Genomic DNA, 27,449 nt, shown 5'->3' on the forward strand with positions numbered 1-27,449 from the left:
AAGACAAACCTTCACCAACAAAAGCTTAAGAAATATGTTTGACATTTAATATAGTATAAAACAGAGAATACAAAACAAAGAAACTTTTTTATTTTAAATACACTAATTAGCTTATTAGATTCTTTTGTGCCTTGGGAGCCTATTATCACGAGTGCATATCTCAAACCCAGTGTGCGTCCAATTCTGAGAATTTGCGAGGAGAAATGTTTTCTTTAGCACTTAAGGCACTTCTAACGGTTAAGACGTGAGCTCCAAACAAAAGTCGTCTTCTTGTTTGCCGAGTAGACAGCAGACGAGCTCTGGGGCTCCTCAGTAGCTGTACAGCCGATCGCTCTGTAGTGTAAAACTGTGCAGCAGACAGATTTAAAAAGCTTAAAGGAAAAGAAAAGGCTTGGAATTAAGAAGCAGACTTATTGTGAATTAGCAGCTAATTAAATCTGGTGACTAGTTCATTTCTGGCAAAGTCTCACCAGGACAATGGAGGCTAATCTAAAACAAAACTAATCTAAAAATAACCAGGTCACACAGTAAATGTGGAGCGAAGCGGGACGTGGACGACCCCAGCTAGTGCCTCACAGAGTTCTCCAACGATTCTCCGTCAGCGTCTACATCGTCATAGTCTCGGAGCTCACTGGAAATGTGGATTTCAACTGTACTAGACTCTGAACCTAGCAAGACAAAATGAGGGGTAGATTACTGCTCCGCACTGCTTGGATATGCACACACACCTCCATCACAAATGTATTTTGGGAATTTGAGCAATGCTCTGCAAAGGCAGCCGCTAAGAACAAGTGGTCGTTGTATTGCATTTATAATTGAGCTACAGAAATGAGTGGAAAAACATAAATCTGCTAAAAGATTACCTTTATTTCTAGGTACATGTCTCATTTCAGAGACACTGAAAGGCGACACACACATTGCATTGCGTTGACACACGATTACAAGGAGCACAAACAACTAAAAAAATAGAGCAAATCCTTATGAAATCATCCCAAAATACATTTAATTGATTTTAGGACTTTCACAGACGCTTCTCACAACAGATGCCTTGAACATTGGGAACAACATTCACTTTATTAGATTCACATTGTCTCTCCTGTGATGTCAGCGCGTACACTGACGTTTGATGAACACGCACCAGCCAGTCAAATTAAACTGTGATTACTGAGTCCTACCAAAACCGTGGGGCCCTCCTACTGGATGTGCCTCGTAAACTGGAGGGTGGGTGTATTGCATCTAGTACAGTTTTGCTATTGCCTGCAGCTTGTTATCTTAAGCAGCAGCGTTTAGAACTAAGTGACACTTTAACAGAGGTGTCCGATTTTAAACTCATGATGTTGCACGTTAACCTGGTCCAGCCTGTCACCAGCCACAGCACCAGGAAGCCCCGCGCGCATGTTAAGACTAGGATGCGTCGCGTGAGCTTCACCAGCCCTGATACACGGGTGAGCCGTTACTGTCCCTGAGCGCCCAGTTACCTTCAGAGAGGACGCTGATGGCGTCCGAGTGGGGGTGCCCGTTGCCCATCATCTTCTTGCTTTCCTGGATGTGGCTCTGGTGGAGCAGCGTGGTGCCCACCATGGGGTTGTGGCCGGCCGAGTTGGGCACGGAGGTGGACACCGAGTCCCAGGCCAGCTCCCTCCGGCCCTGCAGGCTGAGGTCCACGTCCAGGCCGGTCCAGCCGTGGAAGGCCAGCGTGTTGAGGAAGGCCTGCATGGGGTTCAGGATGCCCTGGGAGAGCAAACCAGGAGAGCCTCACATGCTGCACACGGGTCTATGGGAGAGTGCGTTCTAGGATGTGTGACGAACCATTATAAACCATGTAATGAGGGCTGTGTTTCTGATATTCCTGAGTCCAATGTCGTTGATGTCTGTCTGCATCTCCAGGTAGAAGAGGAGACTCTCGTTGATGATGTTGGGAACCCAGCTTCAATAAGAAGGACATGAGTACTGGTTAAAACGTGTTGGGATGCTGGTGTTTTGTTCCCTTTGGTCACTTTAGACTCTTAAACTGCCCCTATAACGGCCCTTCGATGCCGAAACATACCAAATGGAGAAGACCAGCATGATTTTGAAGAAGCGCATCTTGATCTCGTTGGCCAGCTGCCGCTCGTTTTCCGTGTAGATTCCCTGTCGCCGCTTCAGCAGAGACGTCACTGCGTGGGAGAGAGACGAGACGCGGCCGTGAGCGGGTGCACACGCACGCGAGGAACGGGGGGGGGGGCGTCGGGGGGGCGTCGGGGCGGGGAACCGACCTGCGGACACGGTCCGGCTGAAGAAGACCGGGTTGGCCACGAAGACGAGCAGCATGGGTGCGTAGGTGGTGACGTAGTGAGGGACGGCGTGCTGCAGGCCCCGCTCACAGCTGCAGAGACGGCGACAGGGTGACAAACGAGGCCGGAGCCGCTCGGTTCCGTTCAAATGCATTATTAAATATGGTGGAGCAGAAATTCAATGAGCGAGGTCCCAAATCGGCGACAGGCTGGGAGACTGCTGGGTGGTGTCTCGGCCTGTGGATGAGGCGTTAGTTGGATGGTCTCATTGAATGAAGGAGAAGCTTACTCAGAAATGGACGGATAGTAGAGCATGGCCACTCCTTCGACACACAGCAGCATGGCCAGGCCCCATGTAATCATGTGGTAGAGGATAATGGTGCTGATGGGGAAAGAAACAAGTCATGAGACCGAGGCCTGAGGATAAAGTGCCTCATCCGCGGAGGAGGGGGAGGTATTGATGTGAAGCTTTGCGTCTGTCAGACGGAGAAGCAGAGTGTGAAAAGGAGGTTTTACACGTTTAGCTGGATGTAAATGACACTTTTTTCCCTTCCTGCCTGGTGTTAAACTCTGTGATTCAGGCGATAATGAAGTGCGGAAGGCGGACGAGCACCTGATTCCTGCAGACGTTTTCACCACGAGGAAGACGTCCACGGCGTAACAGAAGGTCCACCAGAAAGAAGCGCTGAAGAACAACTGGATCCACATCTGCAACACACGAACTGGGCCGTTCACATGCGCCACATTAAATAATCACGGACAATGTTGACACTCTGCCTTCATTCTAACACGTTAACCTGCTGTTTGTGGGCTTCTAACGGGGCTGAGCAAACGTGCGCCTTGTGCGCGCGCGCGCATTCGAACACATGACCGCCCGCTGCAGCCGTGGAATCGGGATTTTCAAAGATCACACATGATTTACAATAAACCAGATCATGTGCTGGCGGGCCTCTTTCCCCGTCATGTGTCAGGCTCGTGAAGCTCGGACCAAACAGCGGGTTAAAGTGAAGCTGCGACCGAAGGGGCGTCGCACGTACGGCGCTGCCCACGCAGAAGACCTCCGGCGCCGCCTCGGTGCTGTTGGCCAGGGAGATGTTGTCGATGATGTTGGGCAGGCCCAGCCACACCGACGACCTGACGACGATACCTGGGGGAGGAGAAGCAACACACGGCCTCCAGCTGTGAGTCAGGAACCAATGGGATCACTGGCAGCAAACACACGAGCACGTGGTAGAGACAGACGATGCTTCGGTTCATCCATACAATGCAATGCAATATGTAACTTACAAGGAAGTTTTTTATATAATATAAACATGCAGAATTCTGAATTTATCATATACTTAGTTTTTTCCAACCATGCAAATCGAGGCTGAAGTAACATAACGGGTTAAAAAGCCAAGAATCTGTTTGCGTAATTGGAGCCAGACGAGTCACACTGTAAAAGCAACGCACTCGCTCGTGTCTCATCCATGATCAAAGTCGGCGCGTTACCTGCGCATCCCAGAATGTCACAAACGCTGATGATGAACAGGATCCTGGAGGAGGACGCGGGCCGCGGCAGCGGGTACTGGCCCAGTCTCCTGAAAGCCTTGCGTTTGGGCAGGATCTGCACGACGGCGAGCGCCAGGCTGAGCGCGGCGCTGCCCAGGCTCAGGGCGCCGAACAGCACGGGCTGGAAGGTGACCACGAAGTCCGTGGCCGCGTCCCGGTTCGGGCAGCAGAAGGTCTCCAGCCGCGGGGATGCCATGACGGAGCGGGCCGAGAGCGAGGAGGAGAGACGCGCAGAGGAAGAGGAAGAGGAGGGAATGAGCGCGCGACTCCAGCTCTCAGAGAAATCACGGGGCCGAACCATCATGTGCTTCCATTTAATCCCCGCAGTTGTAGCTGAGCGGAGACACCGACAAAGGGCGGCTGAGTGGATTCACATACCAGGCCTTACTGCGGGATAAAAGCCTTCATCATGAAAGTAAAACATGAATGCGTACAAAAAATAGATGGAGTAAAAATAACAATTGGATTCTGATTAACTATTGGATCTATTGCTTTTACACTGACTAGTCTTAAATCAATTAGTGTCCTTTTACATCCCACACAGATACACAGCTCATCTTTTACTGCTGTTAGGTTTCAAGCCAGAACAGTGTCTCTTTTTAATACTTGACTATAATTCCTGACACGTTTCACGTTCTCAGCCCATAAGTGGGTCAGGAAATCTGTTCCACTATGTTGAGCTGAGGTGATGTGCGCTTCAGACGCCTGCGTCCAGGAGTCACAAGTCCGGGTCCCCGGCCGCGAGCGAGGCTCAGGCCGATCCCCACGTTCAGCACAGCGGGGCGGCTGCTCGCGCGCGTGCGCTGAGTGTTTGGGGTCCCTGATACGCATGCAGCCGGCGTCCACGCATCCACACACGGGAACGGCTGCTGGAACTGCTCGCTTGGCCCGAGATCTGACGGAGCCGGCGGACATTTGACGCAGATTTACTTGGCAAACAAAGCATCAAGACCTTCCATTATTCCGTATTACAGAGAGGGCATTCATTGAGTTTGTACAATGGTATTCTAATCCACGCGCACCTTCTCTGACGAGGCACCAAGTCAACGCGACGGCAACCTGGTAGTCTGCTGCCAGGGATTAACAAGTCCCACAGGAGCATAATTGGACCATTGAGCGGCTCTTTGCAGGCCTGCTCTCTGCTGCTGCCCCCTGCTGGCCTCCACTGTGCAACAGCTCACACTGTCCACGTGTAGAAGCGAACCCATGCAGTACGACGCATGTACAGGTGGCTGGAACTTAAGGTGTGAAGGCTGATTATGTCCTGTGACGCTGTCAGACAACGGGCGTTTCATTGGCCGCCCTCGACTCCAGCAGCCTGTGAGACAAGAGCTCTGTCTGGGAGGGAGTGACATCACAGCGCCAAGAACTCCCACGAGCCACCAAAAACAAGCATGCTTCAGTGTCTGAGACCTTCTCATCTTCTTCTTCTTCTCAACGATCAGGTCGTAAAACTGCTTCGGAGCAATGCAACGAAATGCCGGAAAAGACAGCGGATCTCAAACTGAAAGCGTCTTTTTCTCAAACCCTCTGATGAGTGGTGAGCGGTGTGTTTGCAGCGTTTGTCATATTAAAGGGGATCCTCATTAAGTTATTCTCCATCACATCTAGGTCCTGAATCTGACTGGTCTCCAGTTCATGATGCTGCCTTCAATGGACGCGTCCTTGCTCTGAGAGAACTTGTCGCTCAGGTACAGTTTAATTTCTAGACTGTATTAGTTTTACCCAGTAAAAGGAGTATAAGAACACACTGATCTACAGTATGAATACAATTCTGCTTTATCATTAAAACTGTGAAGCATTTCACACTGATACATGAGCTTGGAGCGTTTGATTCAGTAGATAAATGTGTAACTTTTGTTCTGGGCTCTGCACAGCGTCCGTGTGTGAATCTGAGCACTTTGGACCAGGTCTCTCCGCTCCATGGAGCGTGTGTGCAGGGACACGTGGCCTGTGCCAAGGTTCTGGTGGAAAACGGGGCAAACGTCAGTAACGCATTGTTTACTTGAGCATTTCGCTTTGTTTTGCGTTTTACTTCTGCGAATGTAACTCCACACAATTCCCAGCGACGACAGTGTGTTTTGTGTCTTTTCTTCAAAGAAATGCAAATCCGCCCCTAATCTCGTTAGGAAGCAGCCTAAATAACCATCGCTGCATTTAATGTGAGGGTGCAGGCTGGAGAGCGATTAACCGGACACACCAGGCCACGCTGCACACGCATGGACACACAATAATACATTAACTAATACAAATGTGCCGTTTTAAAGTCTGACTTGTTCATCATGTTTTATGCAGCGCACCTTCAGGCTTGTTGCTCAGCAGTTGTCCATTTACCCATTACTCTGTAGGTGAACAGCTCCACTGTGGACGGACACACTCCTCTGTCTGAAGCCTGTGCTCGGGGCCATGTGACCTGCGTATCGCTGCTGCTTCGACACGGAGCAAACCCCCGGGGGAGCGGCGACTCCAGCTCCCCGATCCACCGAGCGGCAGCTAAAGGTCAGAGGTCACATTCCAGCGGTAGAGAGTCTACGCTGTAGCTGCTTGGTTCGGTGAAGAGCGTGAGGTGTAAAAATAGGCCTGCGTCGTTTGCGGCTTCAAAGTCAAACCGCGGCACATTCTCACCCGAGACGCCAGCCGAATGCACGGCGGACGGTTTCACCCACGCCGTTTCTCACCGCGGCGCTTGTTATTAACTGCGTCGAGGTCACCCAGAGTGCATCGGGCTCCTCGTCGCGCACGGCGCCGACGTGGATGAGTGCAGCAGCCGCTGGGGTTCGCCGCTACACGTCGCCTGCTCCAATCAGCATCTGAGCGCTGTCAGGAAACTGCTTCATCTTGGTGAGAAAAAAAAGGGCATCAATTATTTATCTTTGAAAATACATGTCTGTAACTTTAACACTTTCTTTTGTAAAGAAGGCGATATATAGAGTCTACAGTGATGATAACACGTGTCCTGGCTCTTTCTGCTGAGGAAGGAATTCGCTACTGTCCGAGACGCTCTTACATAACGGGGACACAACACTCCTCATTAGTGTCTCTGCTTCAGGTGCTGATGTAAACAGCAGCGCGTCCGGAGACTCCCCCCTCCACGTCGCTGCTCGCGTGTCCAGCCCAGAGCTGGTGTCCGTGCTGCTCCAGCACGGGGCCGACCGCCGCCTCACAAACCTGGAGGGCAAGGGGCCGCTGGAGGTGGCGCCTCCCGGCAGCGGGGAGGTGCGGAGGCTGCTGACGCGAGCGGCAGACAGACAAACCGCACTGTGAAGACTCCCACGTGCTTCAACGTGGGCTGCCTTTGAAAGCAGCGGCTGATGATCAAAACGTGTTGTCAAGCGTTTGATCCGTGGGCAAGCGGACTAAGTGGGAATCATGACCTTCACCACCCACAGAAACGATAAGAGCGCCTCCTCCAGACCCCTGCAGAGATGCTCAGCCCTCAAAGCCTCCGCTTCAGGGTGTTTCACTCCTGGGTCACCAGACAGCGAGCTGGCAGGTTCTTGCTGGGCGAAGTCACAGACCTTTCAAAATAATAAACAGCATCAATCTAGACTTTTATTCAGACTCATGTAGGTCTTGTAGGATAAAAAGTTACTACTGTCAATCAAGCAAAAGCACGTTCAACATTTAATCATACTGAGTAAAAGCTACAAAAATAATAAATCTACTAGTACACACTCCACATTCAGCAGAGGTTGCTCTTGCTTTTTTCCACTTTGGAGTTCTTCCAGATGAAACTTCCTATTGCATGAAATCATCTCTTTGCTTAGCAAACGTCACCTTGAAAACATTCCCGTAGGTTTGTTGATGTTTCTGATCCACAGCAGAGATATGTTTGTTTGATTATAGTCATTTCATGTCAAGGCCGACACGCCATCAGTGTTTTGATTAATTATACCAATTCAAATATGAACTATGCTACATGCCTGCAGTCGGCCTTGGAGCTGGACCGCACATGTCATGTGTTTCTGTAAGTATTTTTTTTTTTAAAAGTCAGTCCTTAGACAACCAACAAGCATAAATCTGTGTCTGACTGTAACAAGCACAACAACCAGTTTGGGCAGCTATAAAAATATTTGTGTCTCTGATAAAGAATATTTCTAGTCCAGGATCTAGTTTTGGTTATGAATGAGGCTAACCTTCAAGCAAAAACAAACTAAAACTAATTTTAGACATGAGCTTTGTTCTAAAATGTCATAATCAGACATTTATTGTTCCTGCATCTTCTTACCACACAGGACCAATGACATAATCCAGTTTATGGCTCATTGATTCAGGTGATGCACGCGCACTGTTGTATTTAGACCCAAATCTAGTGTTTACAACGTGCAGGCTGATGTCATAGCAATGGTTTGTTTATCTACCGCCTCAAGTGATAATGCAATTCAAAAAAACAGATTTATGTCTTCTTGATTCTCAATAGTTTTGCCCACACAAGTTCCATAAATATTACCGTGAGTGAGACATGATTGTAATGTTTCCAGAGCTCATAGTCGACCCCCAGCTCTCAGCATCCGGACACAAAACTCTTCAAGGACTTGCTGATCTGTGACCTCTGGGCGTGTATGTGTATAAAGCCAATCAGTGAAGCTGAGAGACTCCACAGCTACAAACAGCAGAAAACAGGGTCAAGGCACTGTATGTGGAAGGCCAGAAGCAGGAAACATTATGTGAACACAGCTTATGGATGGAGAGTTTTTCTCTTACGTTTTTTTATTCAAGCCTTGAGTTTTAGAGGTAATTCAGGGTCGACAAACATGGCAGCATGTAGTACTGTACTACACTCAACCACTCAACCCCCCAAACTCTTCCTGTTAAATGTAGCAGTCATTGACTTTCCATCGATTACTCTGTCCCCATTTGCCACTCAAACTAAATAATCACCCCCTCGAACATCGCAGGAGTGCCCTGGGCCAGCCACACATTGAGCCGGCTTTCGATTTAACTGGCGTGTAATGTTAAATCAATAGTCTGGAAGCGCTTCCGAATCCTGAAGCTGCCGAGAAAGACGTGCAGATTCCACCGGCTTTAATTAGTGACACCCAGACAATCAGGCGAGGAAGAGCTCGTCCAGGGGTGAAGTCATTGAAGCCACTGCACAGAGCAGAACAGAACAGTCATGTGTTGTGTGGTCCTTTTCAGTGCGTGGGCACCTACCACCCAAATACTGTACAGCCTGTACTGAATGTTTGCACATGACTATTCAATTCCTTTTACAAACTGTTAATGGTGGGATTTTAAATAAAGCGGACAAAAAGAAGGACTCATATGGTTATTACTAAAATAGAACGAGTAACAGAAGAAGCAACTTAATGCAGTCCTCAGGGAACGGCCCACTGTTTGGAATCAATGCAGGATTAGTTTGCTCATTATTGCTTGAACCCTTAATCATCGCTCCACTGCAGGCGGCTACCACCTACTGTGACCATGCAGTAAATGCTGATGCCAGATGAACCTTACGTGCACACATCTAATAACCAAAACGGTAATCATTCCTTCTGCAGCTGCTCGTGTCTTGATTGCTCCGAGCTGGATCTAGTTATAGATATCGGCGCCTCGAACTAAGCTCCAAGTGGGTTGTGCCGTGTCCTTGTACTCACAAGTAATTGCTTTGGTATTTTTAGTTTGCAAGTGTCAGGGTAATTAAAACAAATAGTGGTGATAGTGGAGACTGAGATCTCCAGCCTCTTCTTGGTCAGAGTCGAGAGGTTTTGTTAGGTCACACACAGAGGTGTTTTCAATTAGACAACTCTGTACTAATGAGGGTTTATTAAAGACTGTGAATACGTATGCAAAACAGGAAACCTGGGTGAGTGAGACATCCATAGTTCAACACAAAGACGTCTATTTCAGATACGCAGATAATCACAATCATCTAAAGAAATTTTAAATATTAAAAAACAAATGAGAAAAATTGAAAATGTGTTTATTTTTAAGTTCTGTAGAATTATATATTATAAAAAGTTACATTATGATGAAAAAAATAACTAATTTGTCCTACATAATGCGACTTTTTCTTGATTTCTCTTAAAAATACATGAATAACTTGACGTCACAGATAAAAGTGCCTGAAAAGAGCCAAGTACAGTCTCTTCATATATTAGCTCCACAACAACTCACATGTCCCTAAAGTCAGTTCTCGCCCTCTTCTTGGCAGCAGCCTGTACGGAGGGCGGGGAAAGGGAGACCGCAGGACGACCATGCCTCAGGTGGTCAACTGTGGTTCCGATGGAGGTGTCTGTAGTGGACAGATGCACAGGAAGGACGCTGGAGCAGCTCAAGATGGCCGCTGGGAGGTACCCAGAAGGTAGAGACACAGTAGATTTAGCACCACGAGGATAAGCACCAGTCCAACGAGAACCTTCTGCACCCACAGACACATGTTCAGCTTCTGCTCCAGCCGTAAGTTGCATGTTGACAACCGTGAGAGCTGTTGGGACAAAAACTGGATCACTGATCGTATTTACTAAAAGGTAGAACCTCATCAGACACCGCGTAGTTCCAAATAAAGGTTTTACAGTTACCAAACATTAGTGGATGAGTGTTAGAAGTATAATGTATATAAGCATGTTCTTCATCAAGCTCAGATATGTGCATTTTGACTGACTGACTAAATAACTAACATATACTTGAACAAATAAATTGTAACCTAAACTTTCCAGGTTTAAAAGGCCACTGCTTCTGTTCCACCACAACTCACCACTGTGTCTAAATCCTGCTGCCCACTGATGCTTGTATCTGGAGGGCTGTTCTTGAGAGGACTCGATGCTGTTTTATTGCTCTCCAGAGCATGACAGCGCAATCTGCGTGAAAGTCACAACATAATGAGCTAAACTATGGGGGTCATGAATCTGCACGTCCTCCGTCACGGGAGTATTGACAACTGTAGTAAGAGCTTGTCACTACAATCAACAGCATGTACGCATTCGTACTATGGGGTTAAATAAGTGCACGTGCTCACCTGTGTTCCATGATCTTAATTTTTGGTACGTCTTTCCAGAACTGGGCAAGTTCCTGAGAGCTGACATTTTCCATCTCTGCAGCCATAATCAAAAATCTGTCCTGCGGTGACACTTGACAACCTGCACAAAACCAATTCAGAGCCGCTTGAACTAAAACAATTATGCTAATGCCGACAATACAATATATTGCTAAATGTATAATTTACGTAATTAAAAAAGTCCAGTATCTAATAAACCTTTTTCAAGACATACAGAATCTAAAGGTTAAAACTACTCTGGACTTGACACTATAAAATCATCCACTGGAAGTATGTGAAAGCTAAATAATGTTCCTAGTTGCAATACGCTGTCAGCTGACGGTTACAACAGAAGGACTCTTTCATAACGTCTGAAATATGCATGTCAGGCGTGGAGAAGTGGCTGCTGACATTTTGAGCTGGTAATTGACTGGACCATTCGATTAGTGCGTGTGGTGGAGTGCAGTACCTCCATGCAAGGACACCACTATCTCTACTGACGCTCCTGGCTCACAGCAGCTGCTACTGGGCTTCACTCTGTACTTCTCCGGTGCAGTGGTCCGTACCTGTGGAGGCGGCAGATTAATCTTTGCTAAATTGTATTGTACCAATATTTATGCTATTAAATTTAATTTTGTACTTTAGTAGTGTGCGATAGCTATTCTGCCAGTTGTGCTAGAATGTACATGCAAGTGCCTTCACACTCACCTTAAAGGCTACTTGATTTTTGGTCACATTGTTCAGAATAATGAGGCTTCGTTTCTCCGTCTCTCCAGAACCAAAGCTAAGCTCCTCTGCAGGACTGTAGAGAAAGAGAGAACACACAGTGTTACAGGAGCCCACACATAAAGTGTCTATTTGTGTACTCCAACACAGATGAAATGTTAGATGCAGAAAGCAATTTGAATTTTTTTTTTTTTTTTTTACAGTGAGCTTTGTTGTATCTGTTCTAGATCAACAGGAATGTGTTTGGTGGTATGTTTGTTCTAGGATTTCCCTGCAACTATTCAGTGATGTAACCAAGGCCAAAAATTTGATGCCATGAGTGAAGAGTGCTTATTTCTCGGAGGTTAACTGATCAGCTGATGTCACCAATTACTGCAGCATCATTAATTATTAACACCATCCACTCATTTCTACTCCATGAACTATTGATTGGTAGTACCCTTAATTCCCAGTGATGTGTGACCGGATCAATTGACCTATACAAACACATCAATAACAACTTCAGATAATTTTAGTCAATACATATACAGCTAAAAATGTAACTCAAATGTGTCTTGTTGTATATTTCCCCTGAGAACATATACACAGTTCCCAGTCTTGTATGTACACTTCTCATACTGGCACTTAAAGGTTTTAATTTTCAGTTGGTCATTAACAGTAAGTGTATGCAACAGGTTTTTTGCACAATTCCAGCCATAGCTGTGTAGATCCAGGAAAACGAAACTACTGAGGTAAGACATGTGACATAACCAGCTCTGCCACTGTTAAACCGACTGCCAGTAAGACCTTGTAATAAATGGTACATGCTCACGTTGACAATAAAGAAATATATTTGCCAGCTGGTAGTTGAACAGATGCTCATCACTGCAGAGGTGCCTCAGCAGTTGAGTTGGTTCAGTGCATCTGTACAGTTTAGACTGATGGATATTAACAATGTAGGAATTTGCTGAATATTGTAATAAGAGAGTTAAATACAAGAAAGCTTTTAGCCTTACAGCCAATATGAGATGTTAGGAAAAGCCCAGAGGTTTCAATGTGAACTAAAGCAGGCTGGATCTACTGTACACTGCAGATCTGACAATAAGATGAAGGATGTGTGTATGTGACAAGATGACAGGAGAAGAATGACGCACCTGACATCTAGCAAAACGCCTTTAAACGTGGTCACTGGCTTCCTGGCTCCTCTGGTCCTAACACTTGTGTCTCCTTTGTCACCGTCCTCTGCTCTCACACTTTCTTCCTGAAAGTTCACCTAAAAAACAAAATAAAAGCCATAATAATGAAATGACGTTACACATTAGGTTTGTTTGCCTGACTACTACCCTTCATGTGGAAAAAGATTATTTAGTGAAAGTGACTTGGAATGATCACAAAATGCTTGTTGCGAAATAACAGTAAAGTGTTATAGTATAAAAATAGAATGTTGTTGAAATATGCCTTACTAAGAACACCCAATAAGAACTCTTGCCCTTTGTTCCCATTAGTCTCCAGGAAGCACACAGAACAACAACCAGCATCTCAATTTGAGAATAAAACCACAAACAAGGGACTTCTGAGAAAGCAACTAAATTAAAACATTTCATTCAGGACAAAAGTCACAACACTGCTCACACATAAACATTCTCATTTTACCAGAGCATCCAGAAACTTGGTCCCAAATCATTATCATCACCACCAGACAGACCACAAGACCACACATCAACTGACACAACAGGAAGTGGAAAACGTTTGCATAAGCATTTGACATTGTGGACATGCAGGTAATTTAGGGAAATGGATGCTCTGACAGCTCCTCAAAGCAGAAACGAAGAAAGGGGCCAAAGGTGAGTGGACTCTGCATGTGATAGGAACGTGACCAGGAGGAAGTGTGTCGCAGTAGTAAGCAATAAAACATGTCGCCTTAACGGTCATGAAACAGCCACAATGAAAACATCAATATCACCAGCTGCTGATGAAATGTCTTAATTTATTAGGAATTTGAAAAAGCAGGCTACAATTCAGTAAAAAATCTGAGTAGAAAAGAAGTAAAACATGTTCAAATTTAAATACAAAAAAATCATCTTTGAAATGTTGTTTTATAAAAATGTCAGGATGTTTAGTGCATTAGTGATTAACAAAAAGAATAGAAATCAATGGGAAACAATTAGAATAAATCCCTTTCAGTAAAATTGTCATAAACAGAAAATAAAACTATTTTCTTGAAAAAAAAAGAGTAAATTAGAGAACTTCATCATGAATTCATCATGAAATGAAATGCAAATTAAAATAAATTCAAGAAAATACTGAAATGGTAGTAATCATTAGTGTCTAATAATTATACAGCACATAATAACAGCAATAAAATCTGATTAGCTATATCAATAAAATGTCCCAAAGTCCCAGATCTGATAGGAGTGTTAGAGGACAAGGCACAAATGGTAGTTATGAAAGAGCTGCCTGTAAGACAGGCATGGTAAAGGTTAAGTGCTGTGGGTTAATGGCTTCATCTACTGTTAAAGAACAGTAATTGTCTTAGTAAGTTTAACAGTTCTAAATTAAAAACATACAAGTATTGCTAAATCTTTCCCATGAGCAGTAGTGATTGATCCACACGCGCTACTTGAACTGTTATAGGAGTGTCTGACTTGGTTAAGTGTAGTAATGTGCAAAAAGTAGGCCTTCCTTCATTTAGCCTACGTCCCTAGAAACAAGGTCTGAAATGTTGAGGATATGAAGTGCAATTCAAATTAAAAGGTCAAATTGAAATGAGAAATCCAGGACAGGTCATATTGTTGACCTGTTGGTGGCGATGACATCAGTCAACTGTCAGGAAGGTGCACTTTCAATAATTTGAATCACGCGAGTACACCTTCCTTCTCAGCCTGCAGAACTCTTCCAGACTTGGAGCTCCCCGTGTTGGTGTGATCCTACACTGTTAGATCACATCCAGCCCTTGTTTCAAGACAGAGAGAAAGGCAATTAGCTTCGCAAAGCCATCCGGTTTTCAGCGCCCAAAAGAATTCAGGTGGTGTGGCGGTGGAGAGCCTTTTGTTTACTTAGACGAGATGTGAAGCTCATGGTGTGGATCGCTGCTGCAGGTAATTTTATCTACTAGATACAAAATGGTACAATTCATACATTTCCCAGATTGGATGTTTTTTCTTCCTTCTCAGAATTTTTGTTGCGTCAAAGAAGACTATTGCACTAAAACGGGAACTATAGTAATAATTGCAGTGCTGTCGCTTTAGTCTGAAACGAAGTAAACACAACTGTTATAGGAGGTTATGCAGCACTTCTCCTGGGATATGAAAACCACACTACGCACAAAAACACATCACCGTGAGGGCAAGTTTATGTTTTAAAGGTGATTCACAGCAAAGTTCAAACTCATGACTGAGGCCAACAACTGACTGATTTTATATCTCCCTACTTTTAAATCCAAATCTGCTGTGCATGGCAAATATGACATTTATTAACAATGACAGCACTGTTTGTTCATTGGGGCTTACAAGGCTCAGGGGAGTATCTGGCTTGATGCAGCACCATTAGGCTCTTCAGCGAATAAAGTTTGTGTCCAATGGGTCTAGCGCCGAGTCTGATAGTGAAACAAGACTAACTGAGCAAAAAAAAAATAGTCATGGTGGAAAATACTGTGCTCAAATCTTCTTTTACTAGTACAGGCAGCATTTCTCGACACTAAGCACATCCTTAGATGACCCCTTAATACCATCCCTCCATTTCCATGCCGGCTTTCTTTGCATGCTGCTAGCTAGAAAAGAAGCTAAATAGATTATCGGGCGGGTGCTGGTTTACTCTGTGGGGAGCGAGCACAATCTGTGGAATAAGCTGCACTCCTGCCTGCTACTAGGTAGAATCTGGTGACAACGCAGTGAGAGGAAAGTGACAGTGGCTGCAGACATATTTGAGCTTAAGTCTGGAGGGCATCTGAGTGATGTACAAGACTGGCTGGACCGGTGCTGCTGCTGTTCCGGGGTTGTTATAATAGCAGGGAACGGCTTATAACATAACAGACTTGACAACCTCGGTGGACCATACGAGGAGCTGAGAGGATGAGGAAAGCAGTGTGCTGGCTGTGGTGCAGGGCTTTGTAGGCTGGATTTAATTGCAGTACAGACATTAGGAGTCACCTTCACAGAGACAATGAAGAAGAGCTTAATGTCTACCAAATCAGGGCATTACTAGACACTTAATTCACAGCTGTCTCCACAGAGTTTCCTGATTACATGCTGTGGTTTAGTTTAAGGAAAGTGAGTGACAGCATAAAAAGAAGAAATCTCAGATCCAAAGCACATAATATGACTGAGAGCAGATGTTCACACTTCCTGACACATCCTTAAAATGAGTCATGCTCCCATCACTTACCTCACTGGCCCGTAATGTTCAAAATCAACATTGCATTATTCCAAAAACAAAATACCTCTGCGTCCCTGATCAGGAGACCAAACAGACCACCCGTATGAAGCTGTCCTGCTTTACCTTTTTGGGCTTCACTGCAACCTCGGAGCTGAAGCTGGACTCAAGGGCATCCCTGCTCTCCAGTTCACCATCTTTGCTCTCAGCGTCATCCTCACTAACAATAGGTCCATTGTCACTGATAGGTGTTTGGAAGTCATCATCAGGAAGGGGTGGGTAGCTATACTTGAAGGGATCCTAAAAAGTAATCAGACTAGTTATATTATGTGTTTTATACCCATTTAATCAATAATAGATGTTTACAAAGTTTAGACAGGTTCATTCATGTTCTGGACTTTCTGTAAATTTCTTGACATTTAATAATTGTTTAATATAAATCTACTGTAGGAATGTTCAATAATAAACATAAAGAATAACAGGAGAACATACCGTTCCACCCAGATGAGGTGGCAAGTATTCACTTCCTATGAATGTCTGGACCTCAGATTTGGATGCAAACTTTAGTTTGCTGATTGCTTCAGGGCCTAACCATGACTTCACAATCTTCCATGCAGCTGAAATGAAGTGATATTTTTATCCTTAAAGTGCCAGAATCACGTTTTCTAATAAGTCAGTCACTGATACAAGACAGCTATTAAAAATCAAGATCAGTCTCACCATTCATGATCCAAGGCATTTCCACGATGATCATTTTGGCTGAAAAGGTACATAATCATTATCATTATAATCATCATGAGAAAAATTGACATTTCATTTGTTGTGTATTCATTGTTAATTCTCTAGATTATAATTGGTTACTTACATAAAAACTTTGGATAGTATACTTTGAAGCAATTAATGACATACTTCACAAAGTCCATGTCCTGAAACATAAATGGAAAATAATGTTTAACATGCAAGACACAAAGACGACTTTAAAATATGCTCTGAATAAGAAGTAAAGTTGGTTCACCCCTAACAGCCTCTAGACCTGAAGTGACCCACTTCACAAAATTCATCACAAGCTCTTCAGAATGGTCCTCTACTTGATCTCTCTTATAACCCACATCTGACTTTAGAATGCTACTTCAATTTGTACTTGATCTATTACAATGCCATTGCACATATAGTTCTAATCAAAGTGTGCAAAGGCTGCCAAAGCAGCATTTTCTGAATAGAATAAATGTAAAACTGTTAGGGAAAAACCTAAGATTTCTCTAGTGGATTCATACATTTACATTTTTCGATACAGTCTAGAAAAGGTTTATTTTTGAAGCATCATAAAGGTCAAGCAAGCACCTTTGTTTTAAGTGACTGCACACCTTTCTAATGTGATACCCAGTTATCATTAAAACATTGATGGTTTAAACATTCATACATAAACAGAACTGCAAAAACACTATTTCTGAAAAGTCTTTTGTAATGCTCTAACATCGGCTGGTGATACTATAAAAGCAAGACAGACCATGAATGAGATTCCTCCACAAAACAACAATGAAGTTATAACTGAAACACATGATTAATAGAGACTGGCATTGTACATTAATAGCATGTCCAAATAAAACTCTCTCGCATGAAGTACTGGTCATATTCACCAAAAATATTTAAAGTGTAGTAAGCGATCGGACAAAAGCCTAAATGCCGATACATGCAGCTCTTTCAACCTGACTGGGATCCATAATTGGCTCCAGGCCTCATTGTTATGCAGTAGCTTCACTCCTGAGCTGTAATGAGATCATGCTGCCTGTAAACTTGTACTAGCTGGGAGGGTGGTTAAAATAGATACAATAATGCCACTTTCTAGGCCAATCTTCTAATTTGGTCAGATCATATTTAGGTAGCATTCCTTTTGTCATTCTTCTCTTGTTTGCACTTGACATTTCTGCAGTACAGAGCCTAGTCTACACCGACTGACACAAAGCTCCACCAAACAGCTAACGCCTGTGACACAGAGAGTTGTCGGATTAGACAGTGGACTCAAATTGACCGATGGGATTTAAAGGTTACTTTAATCTCCAAGGGAGAGCAACAGTGTCTGCAAGACCACTGCTGAAAGAGCAAAATCCATTAGAATATTATAGTATATTATTTGGGAAAGAACGTGTTTAAAGCTAAATTAAAAAAGAAATGAGAATGATTACCAAAGCACATATTTTATTTTACTTACTATATTGCTGATTCCAGAATCTGTCATGTCAAACATAACAGTAAGTGGCAACCCAGGTTCTTTCTTTGCATATCGCTCCAGCCAGAAGGCAACATACTTCTTCTTGTCCATGGCTGTTTTTGCATCCTTCACGTGCAGCCTCACATTGAACCAGACTGAAAAAGAGGAACAAAGGTTTATATTTGTTTTGAAATAAGGTATAATCAGTTCTACATTTGTAAAATATATAATTCAAACACATGATAAACAAGAAGTATTAATTTGTTTCCAACGTCTTTTTATAGCAAAAGACCTGAGGTCAGCGCACAACACAGAAAAATATGTATCTCTACAACATTTGGAGTTTTCTGGGTACCCAACGTGCGCTTAACTCTTGTATGCGAGTGACACAAAAAAAGTCTTAAAACTGTCCCAACCAAATCTATTCTCCGTAAGCTTCAGTACAGTTTAAGGAAATGTGTTTAATATTAATAAACATGTACACACAGAGCTTGTTGCCCTCTTTGTCATAGCCATGGAGGTAGACAGCACCAGTCTCAAACATCCATCTGGGAATGGAACCCTCAGTGAGATCTGAAACACACAGTCAGAAACACCCTGTATTATTAAATAGTGTCTAACCTGTTCTAAAGCAAACCTTTACATGTTACATCCCCATCTGGAAGGTAAGTTGCAATCTTCTAGACTATCTGGATAGTTAATAGACAGGTCCCTATAATAACACCACATTAAAACACATTAAACTGTAAAAACACAAACTGAAACTAAACTAAACAGCAGTACTTCCTGACTTTATGGGAGGAAGTCATGCACTCAGTATGACACTTTTAGAAAACTAAATATTTGAGGAACCAGCTTGCTCTTCATCTTCCTGAAAATAGTTAAACTACACTGAACTAGTTAATAAAAGCACACATCATCATCATTACAATGCAGCATTAACATCAGACGTCATGACAAGTTTGTCAATGTCCTAAAATCAACTCTGGTAAATTTAATTTATGGGAATAAAGACAACCAATTTCCTCAGCCAAAGACAAACAAAGGGGATTGTTCTCGGGGGAGGCCAATGCATGGAGATATGGGCATGTAACACACAAAGACACTTTGTTTGGCTTTATCCCACAGTGGCATACAAACAACTGAACTGCTGCCACAAGCGTCCGAACATCTAAAAGTGGCAACAGCTGTAGTGCTGGGTATTAAAATTGATACTGATCTGGAAAAAGTGAACAAAAACTGATCTACTTATCAAACTCTGAATCTAACATGTTTTATTTTAGCATCTACTTAAGAGGTGGTCATACTTATTATCTTATTTCCTGGTGCAGGTATTGGACAGTTTTGCTCATTTAAATTTATTAGGAAATGAAAAGATGTTGCATTTTGACATCAGAAGTGCAGAGAGGAATGTTTAGCTCTACCTCTGAGTGATATGAAATCATGCATATCATGTGGCAAATACTACTTGGTATGCACAGTATCTTACCATTCACGCCAAACTCCTTTCTCCACTGTAAACTTTCATCAATCATTTTCAAGGTATCATCAACAACATAAAGTCTCCACGCCAGGTAGCTCTCCACCACAGAATCTTCTGTCTGGAGCCGATCCAAGTCTCTGGCGTCGTATTTCTCTGTTGAATCTGTAAACAGAACTCTGCTGAATCACATGACATCCAGGTGTACGTAAGGCAGAGTACAAAGTTTACATTGCAACCACTTAACGTTCCGTCTTTGAAACTGCAGATAAAGACACAATGACTGTTTAGTGCACTCAGAACAAAAACGACTTAAGGTCAAAATGTTAGAATACAGATTAGATAAAGTACAGTAACACCTAATGTCACATGTCTCACGGGCTAGTGTTAACGTTAGCAAGGTGTCTAGCTTATCTGGGCTCTGTGTATTTAGGTCATGTTATCAACATGACGTGAAGTCACAATTACCACACAATTTAACCTACGAATGTGAATACGTGCACATTATATTAACAAAAAGTGGCCCATGCCAAATTGCCTGGTAACAAAATAGCGTCAGCTTCAGCACAACAACAGCGTCTTACCTTGGAGAAACTCATTCTTGAATCTCTGTCTCGTCTCCTCTATTTTCTTTTCGAGGTCCTGTCAAAACACAGTTCGCTCAGTTACACGTGTATTTACATTAAAAGACGTTAAAAGTCAAGGGCGCGCATTGTGGCTGTCACTAACGGTACCTGCTCCCCTTCGTGTTGCTCAACTTCAGCCATATTCAACTACAGCCCGGCTCTTTGGTAGTTCCTTCTCCAGCTAGCCAGCTAGCTGGTTAGCTACAGTAAGCAGCGTTAAAGATGAATCAGTGCGACGAGTGAAGCTGGCGCCGCGTCACTGCCATTCCGGCTCTAGCTGTGGCCACGCCTCTCCGCTCTTATGTTCGTTACTACTGAAAAAGGAGAGAGAGGAAGGTTGTACTTTATTCAAAACGACGAGATGTGGACTAAGAGTGTATTTTATCGCGCATATAGCTGACATTTAAGACTACTACAGAATTAATGCTAGTTAGCTAAACATTCAGAGTGGTGTCAACTCACTTCTTTCCCAGCTTCTACCCATAATGCATTTCGACTGACAGGAAATTTCTGTTCTCCTGTTGGCGCGCCGCTACGAGTTTACGAACAGTCGGCATGAGTTGGTGAATAGTGTTATTGCTCGATTAAATATATTTATCACACAGCTAACGTTAGCAATCGGTCCTATGTCTGTCTACGTATAGTGATAACGCTAACTTAACCTGTAATAAGGAGCGATCGGACCTGACAGGCATACGAAGCTCAGTTTCGTTGTTGCTAAAGTTAAAGTAGTAATAGTAGTAAGTAATTGGTCAGTGGAAACATGCAACACAGCGATTGTCTGCTTTCATTCTGTGGGAATATAATAGCATTTAACTGTAAACAAGCTCCTTTCGTCACAAACGACTGCGACAGTGAGTTAATGTTTAGTAGTCTGTCATTTGAACGCCGTGAAAACAGGTTCGTGAAGGCGTCCGATGGAGCAGCTGTGATGAGCAGGAAGAGGTCTGTCCGTGTGGATTTGATCAGATGTGCGCGTGTCGTGCACGCTCAGAAGAGAGTCACCACACCGTGTGTGTTAACAGCAAGGAAGCTCGAGAAAGGAGGCAGCTACCGGTACAGTGTCCACACACTGAGCAGCTCACACGGACTAGAGCCCTGCATGGAGTTTAAACTCCCATATGAAATGAATGGGAGCGTGCGCATCCTGCACGGCCCCACTGTGTTATGGAGCCACGAGGGGGGTGTCTTTTACACGTCTCTGCAGGCATCAGAAGTGAGACAGATTCCCATTCAGCTGTCCCACTATATTATTGGAGAACTTCCCCTCCACAAGGAAAGACTATTTGTTCTTGGACTGCAAAATGATTCAGAGCAGTGCTCCAATAACCCGTCAACCAGACAAACCTTGGGCTATTTTGTTGATACTGGACGTGAGTTCGATGGCTGTATGATTTTACCTCCCCCCTATGCTCGCATCACGCGGTGCATCTTGGCGCTCTCAGCTGACAAAGTGGATGGTGTGCTGAAGTGTGCTGTAGTTGCAGCGACTTCTAATCAACAGATAGTTTATTTGGAGAACGGCATTGTAAAAGATGTGTGTCCGCTCCCCTTCGAGCAGCCACAGGAGATTCAGATGGTCCACACTGGGCGAAATGGCTGCCTGTTCGTCATATCCTTTCACCATGGTCATGTTTGTGCTGTGTGGAAAGACACATTTCAGGTCAATCCCATTCACCCATTTTCACCTGCTTATCCATGGCCAGGTCGTGGGGCTGCAGTCTAATGGAGACTGTGTTCAACTCTTTTCTCCAGGTAGCCTCCCAATGGTCAGGCATCAGCTCTGTTCACGTGGATGACTTCCTGAGGTGTGGAACAGACCAGATGCTGTTGATTTCTAAAGATCAAGATGTAGCAGGACCGCTGCTGGATCAGTTTTTGCTCACTGACCTCTGTGGCATTTCAATTTCTGTAAGTTGTCATTCCATCTCATGGGGTCGCATAGCAGTTCCACACATTTTCTTTCATAAAGTGCAAATGTGACAGAGGTGATGCTTCACTTTCAGCGGAGCCAGGACAGTGGAGCTACAAAGAAACCTCCTCCACCAGAAAGTTATCTACTCACTCTTCGGGCTTTAGAGTCCAGATTGCAGGTGAGCAAACAGTGACAGGTTGGGTTTTGGATCACGAGTCACACGAGTCTAATTGTCTTTGTGATGAAGCCGGTTAAAGAGATTATACTTTTGTTGTAAGTTGATGCATATATAATTTTGTTTCCCAATCATATTTCTTAAGCATTGCATTTGTATTCATTGTATTCAATGTTTAAAGTATTCAGCGTTTAAATATCTGTCTCATTTACCCATTTGCAGCCCCTTATGTAAGCGTTTATATAATAATATGTGTTTTCATTCTCTTGTGGCCTGTTAGAGTGGATTGGCTGTTCTTCAGGAGCTTCAACAAGAATCAGCAGTTACAGATAAACTTATACACCAGTCTGTTAAAACCCTCATTGACCTGGTCTCAGGAAGAGAACCCGTTTTCACAAAGCCTGAGCAGGTACGGGCTTTTAAATATATATGTATTAATGACCATGTCTGATGGTTATTCAACATTTTCTGTTTTTTTGTTTGAATGCTTTTGTGAAGTGCAGAGGTGGTGGCTCTGGGAACAGCTAACCTAAGCTAAAGTTCTATTATATTTAATTCCAGAAAGGTTAAAAGAAAAACACTCGACCAATTTTCTCAATTCTAATTGTGCTTGTTATCTACACAGCCAGTAAACAAATAACCACCCCTGCTTGGTCACATGATCCCCTGGTGTGCAGATTTAGAACTTTTTTTTTTTTACATAATAGAGGCTAGCAGCATACACGAGTAGAAACCTGGTGACTTTCTGCCCAGGCATCAACTACTGAGCATAAAGTGAGTCACTGAAATTTGACAGTGAATGTTCTCTGCTGAGGCGTAACTCCTCCGCTCTCTGCTATCAGTGTGTGTGGGGGGAGAGCAGCAGCCAGGATAAGCATGAATGAGTAGAAACAACCAATCATTCATCCCCTCTGTGTCCCTTTAACACCCATTCTCCTTAAACTATATTTAATTATTAAGTCAACACAACCAGAGTATAGTAATGTTAGTTATTTTATTTAAAACCAAGACGGTCTCATGTTTTAATAACAACAGTATTAAATGTAACTCTGGGTTCATGCTCCTGCTCTGTCTCTGTTCCTGGTGTGTGCAGTTTGTATGAGCTTTGCCTTGATTGCTTTTGCTTAATGATACAACAGACACCCATAGCAAATGGTGTAATCATACTGATCTTTGACAGAAGGTGTCATCACAGCGCTGTTTGTTTTTAAAGGCCCTTCTATCTACTATCTGTGTACCTAATGGAATTTGTCCTCAGATTCAAAGTCTAACATTAACTACTATTGCTGTCTGTGCTGTCACACACCTGTCACTTCTGATTATAGTCTTTCCACTTTCTGTCCAGGAAGGCCTTGTTGCTCTGTGGGACAGCGATGATGATGATGATGTTGATGAGTCAACGGATGAGGCTTTGGATGACAAGACACAAGACATGCCAGCAGTGTCTTCAGAACCTCAAGTTGACAAGCTGTGGCATCGAATAGCTGAGAACCAAATGGTTGTGGGAGTGATACTAACTACTGAAGGCTCAGTGTAAATATTATGTTTCATTGGAAATAAATTCTATATATTGTGTTTGGAGATCATGTGAGCTTTACAGGCTGAGGCGTTAGACTTCCTAAATATAGCCTATTGAATGATATGTAAACAGTAGTGCTCATCCCCTTGATGCCTTCCAGGCATAATGAGTTTTCTGGCTGAACGGATCCATGCGTGTAAAGCTAAAGATACAGGCAATATTAATATGGTGCTCCACGAACAGCGTTAGTCAAGTGAGAAGTATTGCTGCCCAGCTGTCAGATGGTATTGGTGCGGCATGATTAGATTTGTCAGAATCACAGCAGTGTGGTACTGGATCATATACAGAAGTAATTCACATTTGCAGTTTGAAACTTTTTTTTTACATGATTTCTTCAGTGAGGCAGTCTTTTGAACAGACACCTAATTTCTGCCAACAAACAGCGCCAGTGGAGGAAGAGTCTATTCTTGCCTATTTGATTGCCCCCCAACTTTATAGGAATTTTAAGACAGATGTAGGATGGTTAGGTGGTTACCATGGCAGCAGGTTTTTAATAACTCCTCGAGCTCCTTTTGTGGGAACAAGGAACGATGAGATTCCTCCACAGACCTGTTCCTGTTGTGAGCCTGGAGGAAGACGACTTCTGGCATCAGCGCCTCGAGAGCTGCTGCGTTGCTGCTCTGATTAAGGCACTTGTACCGCTGATGTGTTTTGACCCACTGGAGCTATCAGTGCAATAATGTGACAAGCGTTCGCACATTCATTCATACACTCGGCTTGTAGCTTTGAATCTGATATCCAGTCCGACTACCCACTGTCCGCATGATATCTGATTGTTAGTGATGTGTTATTTTTGCTGCAGACCACTGGCCAGTGTGAGCTTATCCATCCTGACAGAGATGAGCCAGAGCTCAGCGCCTGCAGTCATCCAGACCAAGAGCCAAGTGTGCTGGCTCCCTTTGCCCTGGTCCTCGTCTTCATCCTCCTCCTCCTCCTCCGCTGTCCCCACATCCTTAGAGCCCGCAGCCAAAAGAAGCAAGCAGCACATCGCCGGCGGACCCGACCATCTCGACACACGCAGACTGGCTGTGACTGCTGTGACCGAGCTGACACCTCTGTTGAACTCTGGCTGTGTCAAGTGTTGTGTCATGCTCCATTACATCCAGAGTCAAGATGCTTTTTCCCTCGTGAGCAATCCAACACCGGTTGTCCGGTATTGTGGTCAAGTAGTGATAGACATTCAAAGTGATTTCCAAGCCCAGTTGCTGAAAAACCCTGAACTCAAAACAGGTAGAATCGCTGATGCCTGTGACTTAAGGTTTTATTCTGTGTGTGGATACTGAGTATTTTCTCACTTCTGTTTCCAGATGAGATGAAAGAAGACTTGATGAGTTTGTTGGCAGTGCTGAATCGCTGGGTCTTCCTCATAGACTCTCCTGACCATAGCTTGGGTGATATAAATGGCTGGATTCAAAAAAGAGTGGGTTGTGAGAGGATCGAAGTGAGTCCCCAGTATCTACTCTTTAATTCTTCAACACCATCTGCTGTCATGCTGGTGCATTGGCATCAGATAAGCCCATTCCAGGGGGAACTCACTGTCCACTCCAGGTACATGTCTTTTATTTACACATACAGTAATCTTGTATTAACCTTTTGCCCTGATTCAGTATTTCTTACTACATTTAGGCAACATTATAGGAAATATGTGCAATCTTAATGTGAAAATACTAAATTTGAAAGGTAGGTCTGCCAGTGTACAGTATGTGGGCAATGCTTAATTTATAATAATGGATTCAGGGTTGACAAGGCTTAGAAGTTGACTGGGATATATGTCAGTGTAATATTCCACAGAGTAAAGTGATTAAGTTTCTCTGGCAAGCAGAGCACGTGCATAGCTGCTCAGATTTTCTCCTGGGCTTTGTAACTGTAAGTATGAAGAGGCTGATGAATGACAGGAATCATATGAAGGCATCAAGAAGCTTTAATAATGCATTACTTAGTGTAGAGGTATTAAAACTAAAATCAACATTCCTGTTCTCCTGTTTTTCTGCAGCCAGTTGCAGATGATGCAGTTCCTGAGCTCGCTGTTGACTTTCCTCCCTGCGTCCTGCTCCGTTCATCCCATGAAAGGCCCGAGACAACAGGGCGCGGCTCGCATGTTTTCTGTGGCGTTAGAAAAAGAGGTCGAGTCGCTCAGGGAGCGCGTGTCTGCGCTGCTCCGCGAGGACGGAGCGGAGAGAGGGGACGAGGGCGGACACGGGCGCTCCTCAGGACCGGGTGCTGCTGAGGGGCTGCAGAGGAGTCGGGACGAGTGGCAGCGGGACGTGGATGAGGCCAAGAAGAGGCTGAGCCCCGTGGTGGACGTGGAGAAGTACCGTGAGCTGACCCTGAGTCTGTCCAAACTCCAGCTTAATTGGGATTTGGCAGCTCTCTTAGAAATAGAACAAACTTTGCTCAGCTAATGCTGCCACATCGGCCGCCGCTGAGCGCGTGTTGTCTCCGCTCCACATTAAATCAGCTCTTAAAACGACCTCCTTTACGGTCTTCTGTTGAGCTGAGCCGTGTGTCAGCTCTGTGAGGCAGCCTCATGGGGTTTATATCTATCTAGTGTCGTGCTGTGTAGCGCCTCAGCCTATTCCTATTGCATCCCCCTGAGTTTCACAGCCTTAATGTGATACTGATGTGATACTGCTCTGTGCTCGGCTTATTCTTCTGAACCGTGTTCCTCTAGAAATCCCATGTGTTCAGAAACGATCCGTTCTATCTGCTGCCGCTGTGCACTGTTCAATAGGAGGGGAACCACTCTAATCCTGGAGTGGGAAGCTGTTTGTGTTGTGAATAAAGACAATAGATAATGGTCAAACGAGAGGTTGTACGCTGACTCGCTCACTGTAGTTGGCAGAACATTTGAGTGGCTCCTGTTTCCTGTGAAATGCTGAACAAAAACACGTCGGCTTCACTTTGGTCTTCGTTCAAGTAAACGTTGAGTCTTCCTTTAAAGTACCTTGTCCTATGTGGATACATGCGCCCTCTGGCCGCTTTGACTCCCAGTGTTAAAAAAGGCTGAACGGCTCCTCTGCCCAGTTGGAAGCCTATGAACACGAATGTGCTTTTTGTTTGTGGGACGAGCTGCCCAGAGGAGAGAGAGAGAGAGAGACGAGCACCCTGCTCTTGCACCTCTGCGCGTCTGCTTCACTGCACAGCTTCCACCAGGTTCCCCCCAAACATAGCGGCAACATAATTGCATCATATTTTTAGCTTCGATTTACATGTTTCACATTTGATAATAAACCAACTGAGAGTTTGCGTAATTAAAAAATTACAAAAAATGTTTCTTCATCGCGTTACAATGAAAATATGAAAATAAAGCTCCCGCTCTGTTAGATTTTGCTTTTATTCACACCTCTCCACTTCAGCCACCATGCAAGCTGATCACACACATCAACACTTTTTTTTTCCCCCCCTCTTCTTTAATCCTGCACGCAAACAACAGCTCCCCCCACCAGCACCGCCGTCACGCACACACCTCTTTTAGCTGTGAGACAAACACCTCTGTCACATCTAGCGAGGAAGAGGACTTGTGAATCTGGTACAGTAAATAGCAGCAGTAAGTGGCCAGCGGGATGTGGATCACAGGTGAAAAGGAAAA

The 27,449-nt window shown here is 44.2% G+C and overlaps 4 protein-coding genes across 7 annotated transcripts; 2 read left to right on the forward strand and 2 right to left on the reverse strand.

Annotated features, from left to right (window-relative positions):
* Window positions 1-14: 14 nt before the first annotated feature.
* gpr143 (G protein-coupled receptor 143) lies at window positions 15-5,127 on the reverse strand. Its single transcript, XM_029136683.3, has 9 exons — window positions 3,765-5,127; window positions 3,311-3,420; window positions 2,887-2,981; window positions 2,563-2,655; window positions 2,256-2,365; window positions 2,048-2,156; window positions 1,810-1,927; window positions 1,479-1,731; window positions 15-668 (listed from the first exon to the last, which is right to left on the reverse strand). Exons 1-9 carry the CDS (start codon window positions 4,126-4,128, stop codon window positions 565-567), a joined length of 1,356 nt encoding a protein of 451 aa, XP_028992516.1. The 5' UTR covers window positions 4,129-5,127; the 3' UTR covers window positions 15-564.
* A 101-nt stretch (window positions 5,128-5,228) lies between these two features.
* LOC114847201 (ankyrin repeat and SOCS box protein 9-like) lies at window positions 5,229-7,503 on the forward strand. 2 transcript variants are annotated; one of them, XM_029136684.3, is made up of 6 exons: window positions 5,229-5,364; window positions 5,436-5,515; window positions 5,702-5,809; window positions 6,173-6,323; window positions 6,531-6,665; window positions 6,874-7,503. In XM_029136684.3, exons 1-6 carry the CDS (start codon window positions 5,292-5,294, stop codon window positions 7,086-7,088), a joined length of 762 nt encoding a protein of 253 aa, XP_028992517.1. In that variant the 5' UTR covers window positions 5,229-5,291; the 3' UTR covers window positions 7,089-7,503. The 2 variants fall into 2 exon arrangements, with proteins under 2 accessions (XP_028992517.1, XP_055361204.1); XM_055505229.1 differs by lacking the exon at window positions 5,702-5,809.
* A 2,227-nt stretch (window positions 7,504-9,730) lies between these two features.
* Window positions 9,731-20,774, reverse strand: mospd2 (motile sperm domain containing 2). Of its 2 annotated transcripts, XM_029136682.3 has the most exons (17): window positions 20,654-20,774; window positions 20,300-20,505; window positions 20,150-20,207; window positions 19,575-19,730; window positions 18,572-18,658; window positions 18,086-18,240; window positions 16,742-16,802; window positions 16,597-16,635; window positions 16,369-16,493; window positions 16,003-16,176; window positions 12,660-12,778; window positions 11,509-11,602; window positions 11,270-11,366; window positions 10,783-10,903; window positions 10,522-10,624; window positions 10,196-10,251; window positions 9,731-10,110 (listed from the first exon to the last, which is right to left on the reverse strand). In XM_029136682.3, the coding sequence occupies exons 2-17, from the start codon at window positions 20,330-20,332 to the stop codon at window positions 10,035-10,037; spliced, it is 1,554 nt and encodes a 517-aa protein (XP_028992515.1). In that variant the 5' UTR covers window positions 20,333-20,505; window positions 20,654-20,774; the 3' UTR covers window positions 9,731-10,034. The 2 variants fall into 2 exon arrangements, with proteins under 2 accessions (XP_028992515.1, XP_028992514.1); XM_029136681.3 differs by having other exon boundaries at window positions 9,731-10,251; window positions 20,654-20,772.
* On the forward strand, window positions 20,538-27,183 carry fancb (FA complementation group B). Of its 2 annotated transcripts, XM_055505227.1 has the most exons (9): window positions 21,019-21,247; window positions 21,753-21,854; window positions 21,947-22,102; window positions 22,198-22,284; window positions 22,562-22,690; window positions 23,627-23,814; window positions 24,663-25,090; window positions 25,168-25,408; window positions 25,854-27,183. In XM_055505227.1, exons 1-9 carry the CDS (start codon window positions 21,161-21,163, stop codon window positions 26,260-26,262), a joined length of 1,827 nt encoding a protein of 608 aa, XP_055361202.1. In that variant the 5' UTR covers window positions 21,019-21,160; the 3' UTR covers window positions 26,263-27,183. The 2 variants fall into 2 exon arrangements, with proteins under 2 accessions (XP_028992513.1, XP_055361202.1); XM_029136680.3 differs by having other exon boundaries at window positions 20,538-21,854.
* Window positions 27,184-27,449: the final 266 nt, after the last annotated feature.

The sequence above is a fragment of the Betta splendens genome, chromosome 21 (genome assembly GCF_900634795.4).
Source record: "Betta splendens chromosome 21, fBetSpl5.4, whole genome shotgun sequence".
Classification (NCBI taxonomy): domain Eukaryota; kingdom Metazoa; phylum Chordata; class Actinopteri; order Anabantiformes; family Osphronemidae; genus Betta; species Betta splendens.